At 45.3% G+C, this 16,631-nt stretch overlaps 1 protein-coding gene across 1 annotated transcript in view; it reads right to left on the bottom strand.

Annotated features, from left to right (window-relative positions):
• The window catches only part of EMID1 (EMI domain containing 1), a 52,451-nt gene that overhangs the window by 15,469 nt on the left and 20,351 nt on the right, over positions 1 to 16,631 (bottom strand). Inside the window, exons 6-13 of the mRNA XM_006890526.1 lie at positions 14,578 to 14,698; positions 14,224 to 14,274; positions 14,051 to 14,140; positions 11,864 to 12,010; positions 10,876 to 10,965; positions 10,687 to 10,743; positions 9,126 to 9,193; positions 8,997 to 9,041 (exon numbers count right to left, since the gene is read on the bottom strand). Of these exons, the coding sequence (XP_006890588.1) occupies positions 8,997 to 9,041; positions 9,126 to 9,193; positions 10,687 to 10,743; positions 10,876 to 10,965; positions 11,864 to 12,010; positions 14,051 to 14,140; positions 14,224 to 14,274; positions 14,578 to 14,698 (669 nt within the window). The remainder of the gene's footprint in view (positions 1 to 8,996; positions 9,042 to 9,125; positions 9,194 to 10,686; positions 10,744 to 10,875; positions 10,966 to 11,863; positions 12,011 to 14,050; positions 14,141 to 14,223; positions 14,275 to 14,577; positions 14,699 to 16,631) is intronic.

Genomic DNA, 16,631 nt, shown 5'->3' with positions numbered 1-16,631 from the left:
ATAGAAAGAGAATTTATGCTTTTGAGCTGTGGTGCTGGAGAAGAGTGTTGACTATACCATGGACTGCTAGGCGAACAAACAGGTTTGTCCTGGAGAAGGTGAAGCCAGAATGCTCCTTGGAATCAAGGATTCTGAAGCTTCGTCTGACATACTTTGGGCATGTTGCAAGGAGGGACTGGTCCTTGGAGAGGGACATCATGTTTGGCAGAGTGGAAGGGCGGCAAAGGAGAGGAAGACCTTCGATGAAATGGATCGATTCTGTGACTGGAGTGATGGGAATAAGTGCTTTTGAGATGGCTAGGACGGCACAGGATAGAACAGTGCTTAAAGCTCTTGTACATAGGGTTGCTATGAGTCGCAAACGACTCGATGGCACATAACAAACAAACATCACAAATGGGTGGCTTTGAAAATTTAGTTTTTCTAAGTTTAACTCAAATAAATCTCAAAACTCAATACTCTTAAGAGTAAGGAAAAGAGCAGAATCTGGAACCTCTTTAATATGTAATCAACTTTGTCTGGTGTTGTGTGTCATTAAGATGGAACTGACTCATGACTGACCCTCCAGCAGGTTTTCAAAGGCTGTAAATCACATGAGAGGAGAGATTCTCTACCTGGTGGATTGGAACAGAGTGTCTCTGGGTTAGAAGCACAACTCCTTACCACTAGGCCACCAGAGCTTTTTGTCTAGCATTCAATACAAAAAACACTGTCTAGCAGTCAGCAAAAAATTGCTAGCCATGTGAAAACATGCAAATGTGACCCATGCTCCTTAGAAAAACTAATCAACAGAAGTAAACCCACAGTCAACCCAGAGGTTGGAATTAGCAGCTACAGAGTGGAAAATATCAATGATTAATATATTGCAGAATCTACTTGGCACAGCTATAATGGAGAACTGCAGACGAGGTTCTCTTAGAGAAGAAAATATTAGAAGAAAAGAATCAAGTGGAAATCTTGGAAATGAATATTATAATATCTGAAATTTTTAAAAAATTAATTAGAACAATTAACAGATAATTAGACTGTACCCAAAAAAAGAAACAAGTAATCTGATGATAGATAAACAAATAATTCAAACAGAAGTACAGATAGTATGGTTAACATTGAAAAGAATGGAAATCCCAGAACACTTCATTGTGCTTAGATAGACAGATAGATAGATATAGGCCAACAAGCTGTTGACTGAATAGGGCAAAGGAATAGTGGATGGTTATAATCATGAAAGGAATGCACCAAAGCTGAGGAATCCTTTCTCCAGTCAGGAAATTAAAAGATGTATTGTGTAGGAAAAGTCTGCTGTCAGAGACCTCTCCAAAATACTGAAGAGCAATGATGTCAGTCTGGAGAGTAAGGTGCACCTGATACAGGTCATGGTCTTTGCAATCACTTCCTATGCATGAAAGAGCTGGACAATGACTAGGGGTGAAAGAAGGTGAACTGATGCCTTTGAGCTGTGGTGCTGGAGAAGAGTACTGAATATATCACGGACTGCTAGGAAAACAAACAGGTTAGTCCTGGAGAAGGTGAAACCAGGCTGCTCCTTAGAGGCAAGGATTCTGAAGCTTCATGTGACATACTTTGGACATGCTGCAAGGAGGGACCAGTCCTTGGAGAAGGATGACAGCGCAAGAAAGGAAGACTCTTGAAGAGATGGATTGATTCCGTGACTGGGATGATGGAGTAGGTGTGTCAGAGACAATAAGATTGGCACAAGATAGAGAAGGGTTTAGAGCTATGAGTCACAGATGACTTGACGACACACAACAACAAATAGTTTGATAAATTAGACTTTATTAAGAAGCATGTGGCATCAGGATCAGATGAAGTCTCATTAATAACCAGTGCTATGCAGATGACACAATCTTGCTGGGAGAAAGTGAGGACTTGAAATACTGCAGAAGATCAAAGACTGTAGTCTTCACTATGGATCACATCCCAACATCAAGAAGACAAAAGTCCTCATCACTGTGCCAAAAGGTAATATTATGATAGAAGGAGAAGACACGGAAATTATCAACGATTTAATCTTATCTGGATCCACAATCAACACCCTTGGTATCAGCAGTCAGGAAATCAAAAGATGTATTATTGCATTTGGAAAATCCACTGTCACGGACCTTTCCAAGGCACTGAAGCAGAAGGATGCCAGTTTGAACACTAAAGAGTGCCTAGTCCAAACCTTGGTCTTTTCAATTATTTGCTATGCATCTGAAAGTTGGACAGTGAATAAGGATGACAGACGAGGCATCGATGCCTTTGAGTTATGGTGTTGAAGAGTACTGAATGTCCCATGGACTGCTGAAAGAACAAGCAGATATTGTCTTGGAGAAGATGCAATCAGGTTGCTTCTTGGAGGTAAGGACAGGAAAAATTAATCTTACATACTTTGGGCATGTTGTTAGGAGGGGACACGAGTCATTAAAAAAAAGGACGTCATGTTTGGAAAGGTGGTGGGTCAGAGAAAGAGAGCAAGACCTTCAACAAGACAGGTGGAAACAATGACTATAGCAATGGGCTTGAATATATCAGAGTTGGTAAGGCTGGCACAGGATAGGGCATGGTTTAGATCCATTGTTCATAGGGTCACTATGAGTCATACTTGATTGGTTGGCACACAACAACAATAACAACAACAACAACTACAATGACTTGAGAAAGCGTATCCAGTATAAATGAAGTCTGAGAAAAAAAAGGAGAGAGCAGGAACATTAAAAAAAAATAAGAGTCAATATCCCCCTTCAAATTTTATTTAAAAACACAATAAAACCACCAATAAGAACAAATGACCAACAACAACAACAACAGAACAGCAGAAAGCTGAGCAATCATCCAGATCTAGGGACTCTCAAAGAACAGAAAGTGGGACAATCACACGTGAGCACATCAGAATCAATGTGCTGAGAGGCAAGAAAGAGAGAAAAGTTTAGAAGCCAGGAGGGGGGTGGAAAAGAAAGACATTACAGACAGGAGAGTAACAAGAACAGCTGGTTTCTCATGGTAAATGTTACAAGCCAGGAGACAAGCGAACCCTAATTTTACATTTAACGACAAATGCATTTAAAAAAAATTATGGGCCAAAACAAGACATCTTTAATGAAAGAGCTTGGAGAAGCTGTGACCAGCAGAGTCCTATTACAATCAGGGCAAAGAAGTTCTGTAGATTGTGGGAAGATGGGATTCTGGATCTATGGGAAGGTACAGAGAATTATAAATGGTAGATACAGACCTAAGTGGGCTTGCTGGGACTTCCTTTTGCTATCATGGTCTAAGTCCTTAAATTGCATGATCACTGTTGCCTAGAATATCAGCTCAAAAATGAAATATTTCCAAAGAATGACCTTGACCACAAGCTCTTCAATAGAAGATAAACAGAAGTCAGTGATTATGAATACAAATGATTAGCAAATAATAGATCTTTGAAAGGGAACTCATGTAGGTCTCAGTAGAGAAATCAAAACGCTTCCACAGAGACTTCCTTCTTTTACCAAATGTCTGGCTGATGCCCTCAAACTCAGTGAGCAGGCAGAATTAGGACATTAAATGGACATGGTGTGGATATGAAGAGATAATTCTGTTTATAAAAAAAGTCATAAACTAACCAGGCCATCTCAGACTGTTTGGAGAAAGGATCACGCAGGAATTTAAATGGGACTTTGTGTGTGTGCTTTGTGTTGTTTTCCTCCTTAAAATTGATTTAGAGAAATAGAAACTTCTCCAAGAATTCCCTGGTGTTCTTTCAGATATCCAGGAAGAGACAGGCTTTTAGTACAATCTTGAAGTATAGGAAAACAATGTTTAATATGAAGGTTTTTTTATTTATTTCAAGTTGTTCTCTAAAAAAAATTATGTATTTTAACATTAGGACAAAAGTTGATTTTACCAGAAGAACTACCTGGTGCCTGGCAAACACTGCCAACCGCTCTAAAAGGGATCTCTCAACAGAGAGGGTAAATGTTGAACAAAACTTCTAAAATAGAAAAATGGTCAGGGTTACAGGTCTGATAGAAACTGATGCAACCCCGAGACCAGGACCCTTAGTCATCCTTCAAATTGGGAATAAAACTCAACCTAGTTGGTCAACTTTCAGTCAAACCATATGCTTAATGTTGTTAAATAATGAGACAAATACTGTTAATGCTAAGAGAAAATTCAGTATTCTTCAAGGAAGGAATAGAGCAGAATCCTGAACTTCTTCAATATGCTATCTACGTTATATGGTGGTGCTCTTGTGTTTTGAGTCGGTACCAACCGATAACTGATGCTCCAGGAGCTTTTCGGAGGCTGTAAATCACACAGGAGGAGACTGCCCATCTTTCTCCCAAGGAGCAGCTGGTGGAGCCTAACTGCTTGCCTTTGGGTTGGTCTAACTAAGCCGCCAGAGCTCTCTTAATATGCTTAATGTCGTTGTTGCTGTTAGGTGCCATCAGGTCAAGTACGACCCATAGAGAACCTATGAACAACCAATCTGTACCCTGTGATATACTGTTAATATCCTGTCCACTTATTAAGGGACCAATAACACAAGGGAAATGTTAAATTCTTAGACTAACCAACCATATAAGGTCAAAAGGGCAGCACTTGACCAAGAATAGAGACCAGAAGGCAGGAAGGGGTAGAACGGAAAGATTAGTGGAAATGAGAATCACAGGGAAGAAGTGGGAAGAGTGCTATTACATTGTGGTTATTGTATTCTGCATCTTCTAAAACAAGATGTGTAGGAATGGTTGAAGGGAAAACGAATTTGCTTGTGATTTTTTTGGTCAAATCATAATTTTAAAAAAGGAAAAGATTGTCAGTTTTGTTGTTGATGTTGGGTACCATCAAGTCTACTCTAACTCATATGGAGCCCATGTACATGTCCTGCCCAATCCTCACAATCTCCATTGTGCTTAAGCCCATTATTGCAGTCACTGTGTCAGTCTATCTTGTTGAGAGTCTTCCCCTCTTTTGCTGTCTCTCCATCATTCCACACAGGGTATCTACTTCCAAAGATTGGATCCTCCTGACAATATGGCCCAAGACAGTCTCACAATTTCTGCTTCTAAGAAGCACTCTGGTTGCATTCTTCCGAGACACATTTGTGTGTTCTTTTGTTCACCCATGGTATATTCAATACTCTTTTCCAACACTACAGTTTTCCTTCCTCCTCATTCATTGTACAACTCTCACATGTATAAGAAAAAGCTAAAAATACCGTGTATCGAGTGAGGCATACCATAGTCTTTAAACTGCCATTCTTGCTATTCAGAACTTTAAAGAGGTTCTTGACAGCAGTCTGTTCAATGCATTATGCTATTTGATTTTTTTTCTTTTTCCATTTGATTTTTCTGATTGCTGATTCCAGAGTGAGCGCATGCAGGGCTAAAATCTGTTTGCTGGAACACATCCATTGGTATTCCATCAATATCCAGGGCCTTATTCTTTGACAATGCTTTCACTGAAGCTTGGAGTTCATCTTTCAGTACTATTGGTTCTTGGTCATAAGCTACTTTCTGAAATGGTTTACTGTCAATTCTTTTTTTGGGCAGTAACTCTGTAATTCTTCTGTCTTCTTTTGATGCTTCCTGTAATCATTCAAGAGTTTTCCTGTAGAATCTTTCAATATTGCAACCTGAGGCTTGGATTTATTCTTCAGTTCTTTCAGCTTGAGAAATGCTGAGTGTGCTCTTCCCTTTTTTTTTTTTAAATTTTATTTTATTTTATTTATTTTTTTTTATGTGTATTGTCAAATCGGATCCAAGTGGTACAGGAGGTGATTGTTCTTCCTTCTTCAGCAGAGCATCTGGTGGATTTGAACCGTACACCTCTGGGATTGCAGTGCAGCTTCTTGCCACTAGGCCACCAGATGCTCTTCCCTTTTTGTTTTCTAACTTCTTTGTACATTTTTTTAAAAAAAAATTGTGATTTTAACCAAAGTTTACAGAAAGGTTGGGTTTTCATTCATTCATTGTTGAACATTTTCTTTGCACATTTAGTCATAATACTTTGCTTTGTCTTCTGCCCTTTGAAAGCTCCTGTTAAGCTGTCTAAATTCATCCTTTCTTCCTTTTGGCTGAATTTGTACACTTTTGGTCCTTTTTGGTCCGTCCTTCCTTCCTTCCTTCCTTCCCTCTGGATGATGTCCTCCCACAACTGTCAGGTCTTTGGTCATTAATAGTCAATGCCTCAAATCTATTCTTGAGATGGTTTTTAAATTCAGTGGGATAAACTAAAGGTAATATTTTGGCTTTCATGAAATTTGTCTTCATTTTCTCCAGCTTCAGGTTGAACTTTCAAAGAAGTAACTGATGATTTATTCCACAGCTGGCCCTGGCCTTGTTCTGATTGATAACATTGAGGCTTTCCATAATCTCTTTCTACATATGTTGTTGATAAGAGCCGTTGAGTCGAGTATGACTCATAGCGACCCTATGAACAAAAAGCCTGAAGCCCCTCTGCAACTATCGACATTTATAAAAGTTCATAGAGTTTCTGGAGGCATGTTGTTTAGGAAGTGGATGCCACTCCTGCATACTTATGGTAAAAGATAGGGTTCATTCACATAGGGTACCCCTGAGTTGGTGGCTCCAGTTTATTCAGTTATTATTTTTAGGTAATTTGTGAAGCTGGACTCTATAAAAAAGAATGTGGCAGAAGGATAGGAGGAAGACTCATCAACATTCTGCATTATGCAGATGACACAATCTTGCTTCCTGAAAGTGAGGAGGATCTGAAACATTTGCTGCAGAAGGTCAAAGAATACAGCCTTCCATATGGATTACATCTTAACATTTAGAAGACAAAGGTCACGTGGGCCAATAGGCAACATCATGGAGAAATGACTGAAACTGTTAATGATTTTGTCTTGCTTGGATCCACAATCAACACCCTTGACACCAGCATTCAGGAGATCAGAATACGTATTGTGTTGGGCAAGTCCACTGGTAGGCACCTCTCCAAAATACTGAAGAGCAATGATTTCAATTTGAAGACTAACAGATGTAGGATTCAGGCCATGGTCTTTTCATTTACTTGCTATGCTTCTGAGAGCTGGACAGTTATGGTTTTGAGAGTATACTTGCTATGCTTCTGAGAAGATGAAGTGATAACTTTGAGTTATGGTATTGGAGAAGAGTTCTGGATATAAGTACAGGACTTTAAAAAGAAAAGACAGATGTTTACTGGGAAAGATGTAACCAGAGAGCTCCTTAACAAAAACAACCACAAGACAAATGTTCCTTAGAAGCAAGGATGATAAAGCTTTATCTCTCATACTTTGGACATGTTGCTAGGAGCGGCCATTCCTCACAAAGGGAATGCTTGGGAAGGTGGAGGGTCAGTCACAGAGAGGAAAACTCCCAAGGAGGTGGATTGACCCAGTGACGACAGCAATGGGCTCGAGTGTATCAGAGATGATGAGGATGGCACAAGATCGGACAGAGTTCAGGTCTATTGTTCATAGGTCTCTACGGGTCATACTCGACTTGACAGCACCTAGCAGCAACAACAGCAATAGCCACAACATATAAAACAGCAAGACAATGCTATACGTAGATGTATTCCTATGTCCAGAACTTCTTTTTTTTTCCTTTCTGTTATAAAATCTCCATTTTATTGCTCCTCACTCCCCTCAAAAAAGTAAAAGCAATATGCCAAGTTCTTTATTGGTTTCATTTCTTGCATTTGAAATACTCTTCAATGACATCCTTGGCCTGTGATTCTTTGCCATAGTCCTTAACAACTACACAACTGCAGCCGACTACTTTGCGGGGCTTTCCTTCTCGGTCAATTTTGCAGAGGCCTACCCACTCCCCCAGTTTCTTATTATCATCAGCCTTTATCAGGTTGATTTGGTGTTCAGCACAAAGGGCCTCTACTAACTTGACATACATAGGCTCATTACAGTTGGATGCAAGCACACATAGATGGGCTTGGCGCTTGCCTAAGGCTTTGGCAGCTTCGCAGATTCCACGTGCTAGGCCATCGTGGATGAGGGCGGTCTTCAGCACCTCTTGTAAAGCGGTATTTACGTCCATTACACCTCCAGCAGCAATGCCTTCCTCGGCCATGGCGATGGGTTACGGGTGGGGCAGAATCTTGAACGCACCCAGGCCTCTGGACAACTCGGCGGCGACAGAGAAAAAGTGTCCAGAACTTCTAACGTTCTTACCTCAGCTGATACTAAGACTTACCTGTTGACATATGGAGAAGGACATCATGCTTGGGAGGGTGGAGGGACAGCGCAGGAGGGGAAGGCCCTCTATGAGGTGGATTGATCCAGTGACTGGGATAATTGGGATAGGAGTGTCAGAGACAGTGCGACTGGCACAGGACAGAGCAGAGATTAGGGCTGTTGTACATAGGGTCGCTATGAGTCGCAAGCGACTCGACGGCACATAACAACAACAACAACAACAGCATTTATAAGGGAGCTCTGGTGGCCTAGCTAGTGGCAAGACAGTGCACTGCAATCCCAGAGGTACGCGGTTCAAATCCACCAGATGCTCTGCTGGAGAAGGAGGGGGCAATCTCCTCCTTTACCAGTCAGATCTGATTTGACAGTACATGTAAAAATAATACAATAAAAATTTAAAAAAAACAAAAAAACTATTTATGGAAAGTAATCCCATAATGAATTATTACTGAATGAGTGAGAATGTGAGTGGGTGAATGGATGAGTAAATAGGTGGATAGATGGGTGGGTGGATGAATGGGAATATCTCTATAACTACAACAATAGTTGCAGTGAATGGACGGAATGAAAGAGAGAGAGACATAGAAGAAGAGAGAGAAAGAAATAAGAGACCCAGGAGACTTGAGTAAAGGAGACAAGTACAACCTGATTTTTAAGAGGCTGACAGGTCCAGTGACATGGACAGACTGAGAGGAGATGGAGCATGCTTTAGACCAGGCAGGGAGAGCAGGGGCTCTGGCCATAAAGAGATGGAGTTGGAACAAGGTCTGGAACAGTGAGATCCTGGTACAGAAGTTACAGGGATAGGGGCGTTACTTACCCGTTGCCCAGCAGACCCTTGGGGACCAGGCTCCCCTCGAAGTCCCTGTATAGAAGGGAGAACAGTCAGTTGTGGAGTGTCTGACATGGGGTCCCAGGATCCCCCAACCGGGGTCACTTGGGTACTCACTTGCTCTCCCTTCTCTCCTAGGTGGTCGGAGGTTCCTTTGGGGCCAGTAGGGCCGGGGGGGGGGTTTCCTGAGCAACAAGACAGAGCCTCAACCTTGTGCTAGGGGTGGGGCTGATAGAACAAGGGGCTGGGGATGTGGGAAGCCAAATATTCAACTAAATGTTAAACAAAATGCTTCACCAAAAATTAAGGGAGGCGCAAAATATAAGCTGGAATTCCTCCTGAGACAGATCACAGGAATCAGGTGCCAAGGCAAACCTAACAGTGCCTTTCCAATTCGTAGACGGTATTTACTAATTCCTCCTTCATGATACAAGAATAAGTTTGTCTAGACAAGAGCCTAGCTTATGAACTCTGGTGGCCTGGTGGCAAGAAGCTGTGCTGCAATCCTGAATGCGCACAGTTCAAGTCCACCGGATGCTCCACTGGAGAAGGATGAGCCGTCTGGATCTGACTTGAAAGCACACAACAACAACAATTTTAAAAAAAAAAGAGCCTAGCTTTATTTGCATAGAATTCTCTTTGTGATTCGGGGCTGCAGTCTTTGGGCTGTTCATCCCCTGCCTTTATGCTCTCTGTTCTTTTTCTTCATTATTGGTGTCCCTGTCTCTTGCTATTTCTTTGTCCCAGGTCAACAACATGGGATGGGGGAAGGTTGGGTAGGGAGTCCCCATCATGCCTTGGACCTATGAGTTCTTAACACAGCCAGGACCTGTCACACATTAGGTGGAGCTCTGTGTTAAGAGGTCTGGCCCTGTATCTGGACAGTCCTCAGTTTGAGCTGGTTACAGCCCTGGAGCCAGAGGCTCTAACTTTCTTGACCTCGGCTGATATTAATACTTGCCTCTTTATACACAGTTTGACTCAAAAGATTTTTGGAAAGTAATTTTGTAGTAAATAACAAATGGTTATTAAATAAATAGGAGTACGAGTGAATAGGTGAGTGGATAAATGTAAGGTTGGGTGGATGAATGGAACTGTGGGTAGATGGATAGATAGATGGGTGATTGGATAGATAGAAGAGTGGGTGGATGGATGGGTGGATGGATGGATGGATGGAAAAGTGGGTGGATGGATGAAAAGGTGGTGAATAGACAAAAAAGTGAGTGGATGAATGGATGGATGGATGGAAAAGTGAGAGGATGGATGCAAGCGTCGGTGGATGTATGTAGGTGGATGAAGGCTGGGTGGGTAGATGGATGGAGGGTGGATGGATGGGGAAGTGGATAGATAGAAGGATGGGTGGGTGGATGGATGGAAGATGAGTAGATGGATGGATGGATAAGTGGACAGATGGAAGGGTGGGTGGTGGATGGCTGAGTGGCTAGACTGAAAGGTGGGTGGGTGGATGGGTGGTAGGGTGGGTGGATGGTTGGAAAGGTGAGTAGATAATAGATGAATGGGTGAATGGATAGATAGAAGGTGGGTGGGTGGACTGATGGGTGAGTGAATAGAAGTGAGAGTGGGTGAATGGATGGAAAGCTGAGTAGATAGATGAATAGATGCATGGACGGATAGATGGGTATAGGTGGATGATGGGTGGGAATATTTAAAGAACTACTCACCATGTGTCCAGGACTCCCAGGGAGACCCATGGGACCAGGAGGCCCAGGAGGACCTAAAATGAGAGAGATGACCTCAGAGTACAATGCCATGAAATCTACCATTAGGTCCTTCCTCATAGCCCCAGGTCTAGTCTCTCTGACACCTCCAAGCTCCATTCCTTATCTTGGGCTTGGAATCAACTTACCTACGGGTCCTGGGGGTCCTGGAGGCCCAACAGGTCCCTGGGGCCAGTGACTGCTTGTCTCAGTGAAGGTGTTGGATAGTAATGGGTCCCCTGGGGGAGGAGAGATGGTGAGTGAGTAGGACTTGTGTGCACTTGCTACCACCATCAAGCCAAGTATGGCAGGATTGGGGTGGCCTGCAGTTGATCTGGGGCCACTAGGCACCTGCTCCTAGGGCAGAGGGGTTCAGGGAATACTGGTTAACAGGACAGTCAGAACTTGTTTGCAGAGACATCTGGGTTCTGACCTTGCCAGTTTAGCTGGTGACAACTAGTAAGACTCTCCACTAGGATGAGCCTGTACAGGCATGTGTGACATGAGAACATGTATTTATTAAAGCCCTGGTGCGTGCCAGGCTTCTGTGCATGGCTGTCACAGAGCTCTAGGAGGCTGGCACTGTCACTGTTCCCATTGTACAGATGAGGAAACTGAGGTTTGGGGAGGGACAATGGTTTGCTTAGTCATGTGCTAAAGACATAGGCCAGCAAGCTCAGGTTCCATGCAGGTGGGGGTATAGCCGTGGGTCAGGCGGGATGCACCTGAGTGAAGGAGGACCTGAGGGTTGGAGGGACCTGGCTCATGGAGCACAGGCTAGCTATGGCCTTGGAAGCTCAAGGCAGGCTTCTTGTCTGGAGCTTCCCTGTGCTGTGAGGGCTGGATCTGGGCAGCTCCACGGCTTGGAAAAATGACTAAGTCTGGTGGCTCTGAGTATAGTCTCTGAGGGCATCTTGGTCTGACCCTGACCAAAGGCTCCTTCTCTGACTCTCAGTTTCCCTGATATGTGCAGAGAACAGCAACTGTGGGAGCATCAACTGACATGTAGCATGTAGTCTATCAAGAGCAAAGTAAGTGGCTCCAATATTGGGCACCAGGTTAGTGCTAGTGGGGTCTGTAGTAGTAGTGTCCCAACCCTCTTCCTCACCATGACCTATGTGACCATGTGGGATTCACCTGGCTCAACAGTCCGGGCGTGGGGTGGCCCAACTGGGGCTGGAGGACCAGGGGGACCAGGAGGTCCTGGGGGGCCTGGAGGGCCCCTCTCTCCAGGGCTGCCCATAGCTCCTTCTTGTCCAGGACTCCCTGGGGGTCCATGCGGACCTGCAACAGAACCATAGGGCCTGGTGGATATATAGAAAACAGGTGATAATCAGGGGTTAAGGCAGCTTGGGGCAAGGCCTCCTACATCCTCAGGACTGGGAAGGTCTTGACTCTCTTTTCATTAGCCAAGTGGCCCTCTGTTTTCATGCCTACCAAGAGGATCAATATACCATCCTCAGGGTCTTCACTAGAATGGACACTTGGCATATTAAAGCAACCAACCAACCAGCTAACCAGCCAGTTAACCAACCAAACTAACCAAACACCAACCAATTCAACTAACCAATCCAACCCAATCACCAACCAACCAACCCAACCAACCAACCAGTCAACTAGCCAGCCAGCCAAACAACCAAACTAACCACCCACCCAACCAGCTAGCCAACCAACTCAACCAGCCAACCAACTAATCACCCACCCACCAACCAACCCAACCAACTAACCAACCAAACAATGCAATCACCCACCAACCAATCAACAAACCCAACTAATCAGCCAACCAACCAACCAACTAACCAACCAGCGGCCACCAACCAACCCAACAACTAACCAACTAACCAATCAGCTAGCCAGCCAGCTAACCAACTAACCAAATTAACCACCCACCCCACCAACCAACCCAACCCAACCCAACCAACAAATCAACCAACCAACCAATCAACCAACCAACCAGCTAGCCAGCCAGCCGACCAGCCCACACACCCACCAACCAACCCAATCAACCATCCACCAATCAACACAACCAACTACCAACCAACCCATCCAACCAACCAACCCACCACCAACCAACACAACTACCAACCAACCCACCTACCAACCAACTAACCAACCAGCTAGCCAGCCAACCAACCAACTAACTCACCCACTCACCTAAGCCAACCAACCACCAATCAAACCAACCAAATAACCTAGACTCCTTGTGGTCAAATCAATCCTAATCATGATGACCCCCTGTGTGTGTGAGGAGGACCATGTCTACTGCAGGATTTTTTCTTTTTTTAGTGAGAAAAACTTTTATTTAGAATTAGCCAGCTAGACTCAGTTTAGATGATCCCAATTTTGTTGGTAACATCCAAAGCATTAGTCAGGGGCAAGCAGAACATAGGCCTTTTCTCCATCAGGTCTAATCAAGGGGTTGACCTTGGCCACCTCAATGTCATATAACTTTTTCACAGCTTATTCAATCTGGTGCTTGTTGGCCTTGACATCCATAGTGAACACAAGTGTATTATTTTCTATCTTCTCATGGTTGACTTAGTGGTCAGGGGAAACGATGATGGCACAGTGGTCAAACTTGTTTCTCCTGGGAGTGCTCTTCTAGGGGTATCTGCTGCCTTCAGAGTCTCAACATCTTAGGGCCTCCAAAGGTGGGTGATGTGCAGATCTTTTTTTGTGGCTGTGGTTGCCCTTCAGGACGCCTTCTTGGCCTTTAACACCTTTGCTTTGGCTTCAGTTTTGGGAGGGGCAGAGGCTTCCTTCTTTGCTTTCTGCTCCATCTTCGTAAAAAGGGCCAGAGTTTTTTTTTGTGGAACGAGTTTGCTATGTTTCTCTTCTGTGGAGCTGCTATCACATGACAGATAAACACTGATTTCCAGAATGTTCTCTTCCTCTAACTTCCAGGTCTTTCCTTTGCACTGCCAGTGCAAACTTCAGGCCTCAGCTAAGATGCTGCCCTACCAGGATGCCCTTCCAGACACCCACCCCCTCAGCCTGGTGCTTCTTTCCTTAGGACTCCCATCCCCCTGACATCCTCCATCCTGGTGACATGAATGGATTCTCTGTTGCCTCTTCCCTAGACAGTCTGAGAGCTCTGGCAGACCCACCCAGCATCTGGTACAGACTCTGCTGGGAAGATGTGACCCTGAAGCACAGACTGAGTAAATGCAAGATAGGAGTGGTGAGCAGAGAAACAGGTTGCCAGCCAGACAGGCCTAGACCACACTGAGGGAGATATGGAGTATCACAGAACAGGGGTGCCAGCTCCTAGCAGTCTGCCTGGGACTGACTGGTGGGGTTGGGGACAGAATTTGTACCACTCACCTGGAGGGCCTCTTATTCCCATCGGGCCCTGGCTGCCGGTGTCTCCCTTAGGGCCAGTGGGTCCAGGCAGCCCCCGGGTCCCCACTCGGTCTGTGAATGAAAGTACATCAGGGTGGCGGCTCTGGCTGAGCTCTTGCCCCCACCCTGGCCTCAGCCTGTTGGCCCACACGTACCATCTCGAGGGAGCAATGAGAGCCTCATACTCTCTCTGGCTCCTGGTGGCCCTGGGACAGGGAACAGGCAGAGGTCAGTGTCCCAGCTAAGTCTGGGTGAGGGTGAGTTCCCCAGTGTCCCCACCCCCAGCTCTGCTCTGGAGAAGAATCCTCAGGGCTTCTTGTAGGATGCCAGTGCGTAGGGGTCCCCTCAGGTTCACTGGACAGCTGGGATGACTGAGGCCCCAAGCCTGAGGGTCAAGCTTAGAGGGTGGGCAGTCAGTGGCAGGGTGAGGCCGAGTCTCCCACACTTGATATCCTGTCCAGTGTTCCTTCTCACACGGGATGTGCATTTCATCCCTGATGCCTGCTCACCTAGGAAGCCTCCGTCCCCGGGGCTGCCCTGGGCAGCTGGCGAGCCCCAGAGCGAGGCGGGGTCTTTGAAGGTAGTTGGGACTGGGGGCACTGCCTGCTCTGTGACAGTCAACAAAGCCACCTGGGGAGGAACAGGGGAGACAGGGTTAGAGTTGGTACCAGGGTCTCACCAGGGACAGGCCAGCTGCAGGGGGAGACTGTCTGGCAATCTGTTTGCAGAAGTTCACAGCCTTGGAAAACTCCATGGAACAATTCTTTGGGGTCACTAAGAGTTTCGAGATAGTGGTGGTTGTTGTGTGCTGTGGAATTAGTGCCGACTCATAGCTGACCCCTCAGCGGGATTCCAGAAGCAGTAATCCACACAGGAGGCTCCTCATCTATCTCCCTTGGAGCAGATGGTGGATTCGAAGTACCTTCCTCTGAGTTGGCAGCACAGCTCTTTATTCACTAGGCTACCAGGTGAAGGTGGGCACAAAAGTCACATTCTGGGCCTAGCTGTCACTATCCTTGTGCCCTCCTGAGCTGCAGGCTGGGGGACCGCATCAAACAAGGCCAGAATGACGACCAGGGAGGGGAGCCCTCTTATGGAGCCTGTGCAGAGAGAAGCAGAAATGTGTTGGACAGGAAGGGCCTGGATTGTGAACTGTCTTCCTGGACGGGGGCTGAACTGTCTCTTATGTGCAGGGAGAAGCTGTGGAGTTCCAGTGCCTCAAGATTCAGGTTCTAACACACACTGTTTGGAAGCTTGCTCTTCCATTTGATAAACCAGGGACAGAAAATAGAAGCCCTTTTCACTGGCTTCCTAGCACATATTCCACGGAATGAAAACCTCTTAATGAACACACACCACTCCTGTTGTCTGGCCTTGCCCATTTAGAGTCCATACTCGGGCAGAGCATTGAATTACCTCTTGGTTATGAACTGAATTGTGTCCCCCTGCCCAATGTGTGTTGAGATCTCCACCTTTCTATCTGTAGAATGTAATGTAATGACCTTACAGAATGTGACTGAGTGCAATGCAGCCAATCAGTCAATGCCAGTGTAAGGGTGAGTCCTAAAACTAAGAATTTTTGAGTTATCAAAAGAGCCGTACAGACAGAGAGACACATGTGTGAGATTACAGATACCCCCTGAGGACTTTCCATAAGCCAAGGAAGAAAGGAACGCCTAGATGCCCAGACCCATCTACAAGGAAAGAGTCAACAGGGCTGAGACCTTCATTTGACTTTGTTGGTAGATACACAGCTCACAGGGGCCCTAAGAGCAACAGATCTGAACCCTGCTCTATCTTGCATCATCCTCACCATCTGTGCTCGAGTCCATAGTTACAGTCGCTGTGTCCACTCATTTCGTGGATTTGATTTCAAGCCTCCAGAATTGCGAGACCATCAACGTTGGTTTTTTAAAGCCTCACGCTTTATCATGTCTTTACCACAATGGTGCTAGGTGATCAAGACTCTACTTATCTAATAGTAGGATCGAGATGAGGAGAGGGGTAAGCGGAAACAGAATGGATAGATAATGAACACTGTACTGGAGCAGGTGAAAGGAAGGACACAGCTCTGGTGGCCTAGTGGCAAGAAGCTGCACTGCAATCCCAAAGGCATGAGGTTCGAATCTAGGACATGCTCTGCTGGAGAAGGAGGGGCAATCTCCTCTAGTGCCAGTCGGATTTGATTTGATGGTTGTTGTTGTTGTTGTTATGTGCCGTGGAGTCACTTGCGACTCATAGCGACCCTATGTACAACAGCCCTAAACCCTGCTCTATCCCGTGCCAATCGCACTGCCTCTGACACATCCATCCCGATTACCCCAGTCACTGAATCAGTCCACCTCATAGAGGGTCTTCCCCTCCTGCGCTGTCCCTCCACTCTGCCCAGCATGATGTCCCTCTCCAAAGACCTGTCTCTCCTTATAACATGTCCAAAGTATGTCAGACGAAGCCCCAGAATCCTTGCCTCCAAGGAGCAGCCTGGTTTAACCCTCTCTAGGATGAATCTATTGATTTGATGGTATACAAGGAAAAAACCCCCAAAACAACCATGTATATGACA

The sequence above is a fragment of the Elephantulus edwardii genome, unplaced genomic scaffold (genome assembly GCF_000299155.1).
Source record: "Elephantulus edwardii isolate Elephantulus edwardi_28Jun2011 unplaced genomic scaffold, EleEdw1.0 scaffold00089, whole genome shotgun sequence".
Taxonomy (NCBI): domain Eukaryota; kingdom Metazoa; phylum Chordata; class Mammalia; order Macroscelidea; family Macroscelididae; genus Elephantulus; species Elephantulus edwardii.
Note: the sequence above shows the minus strand (reverse complement) of the source record. Positions and strands in the feature narration are given on the sequence as shown.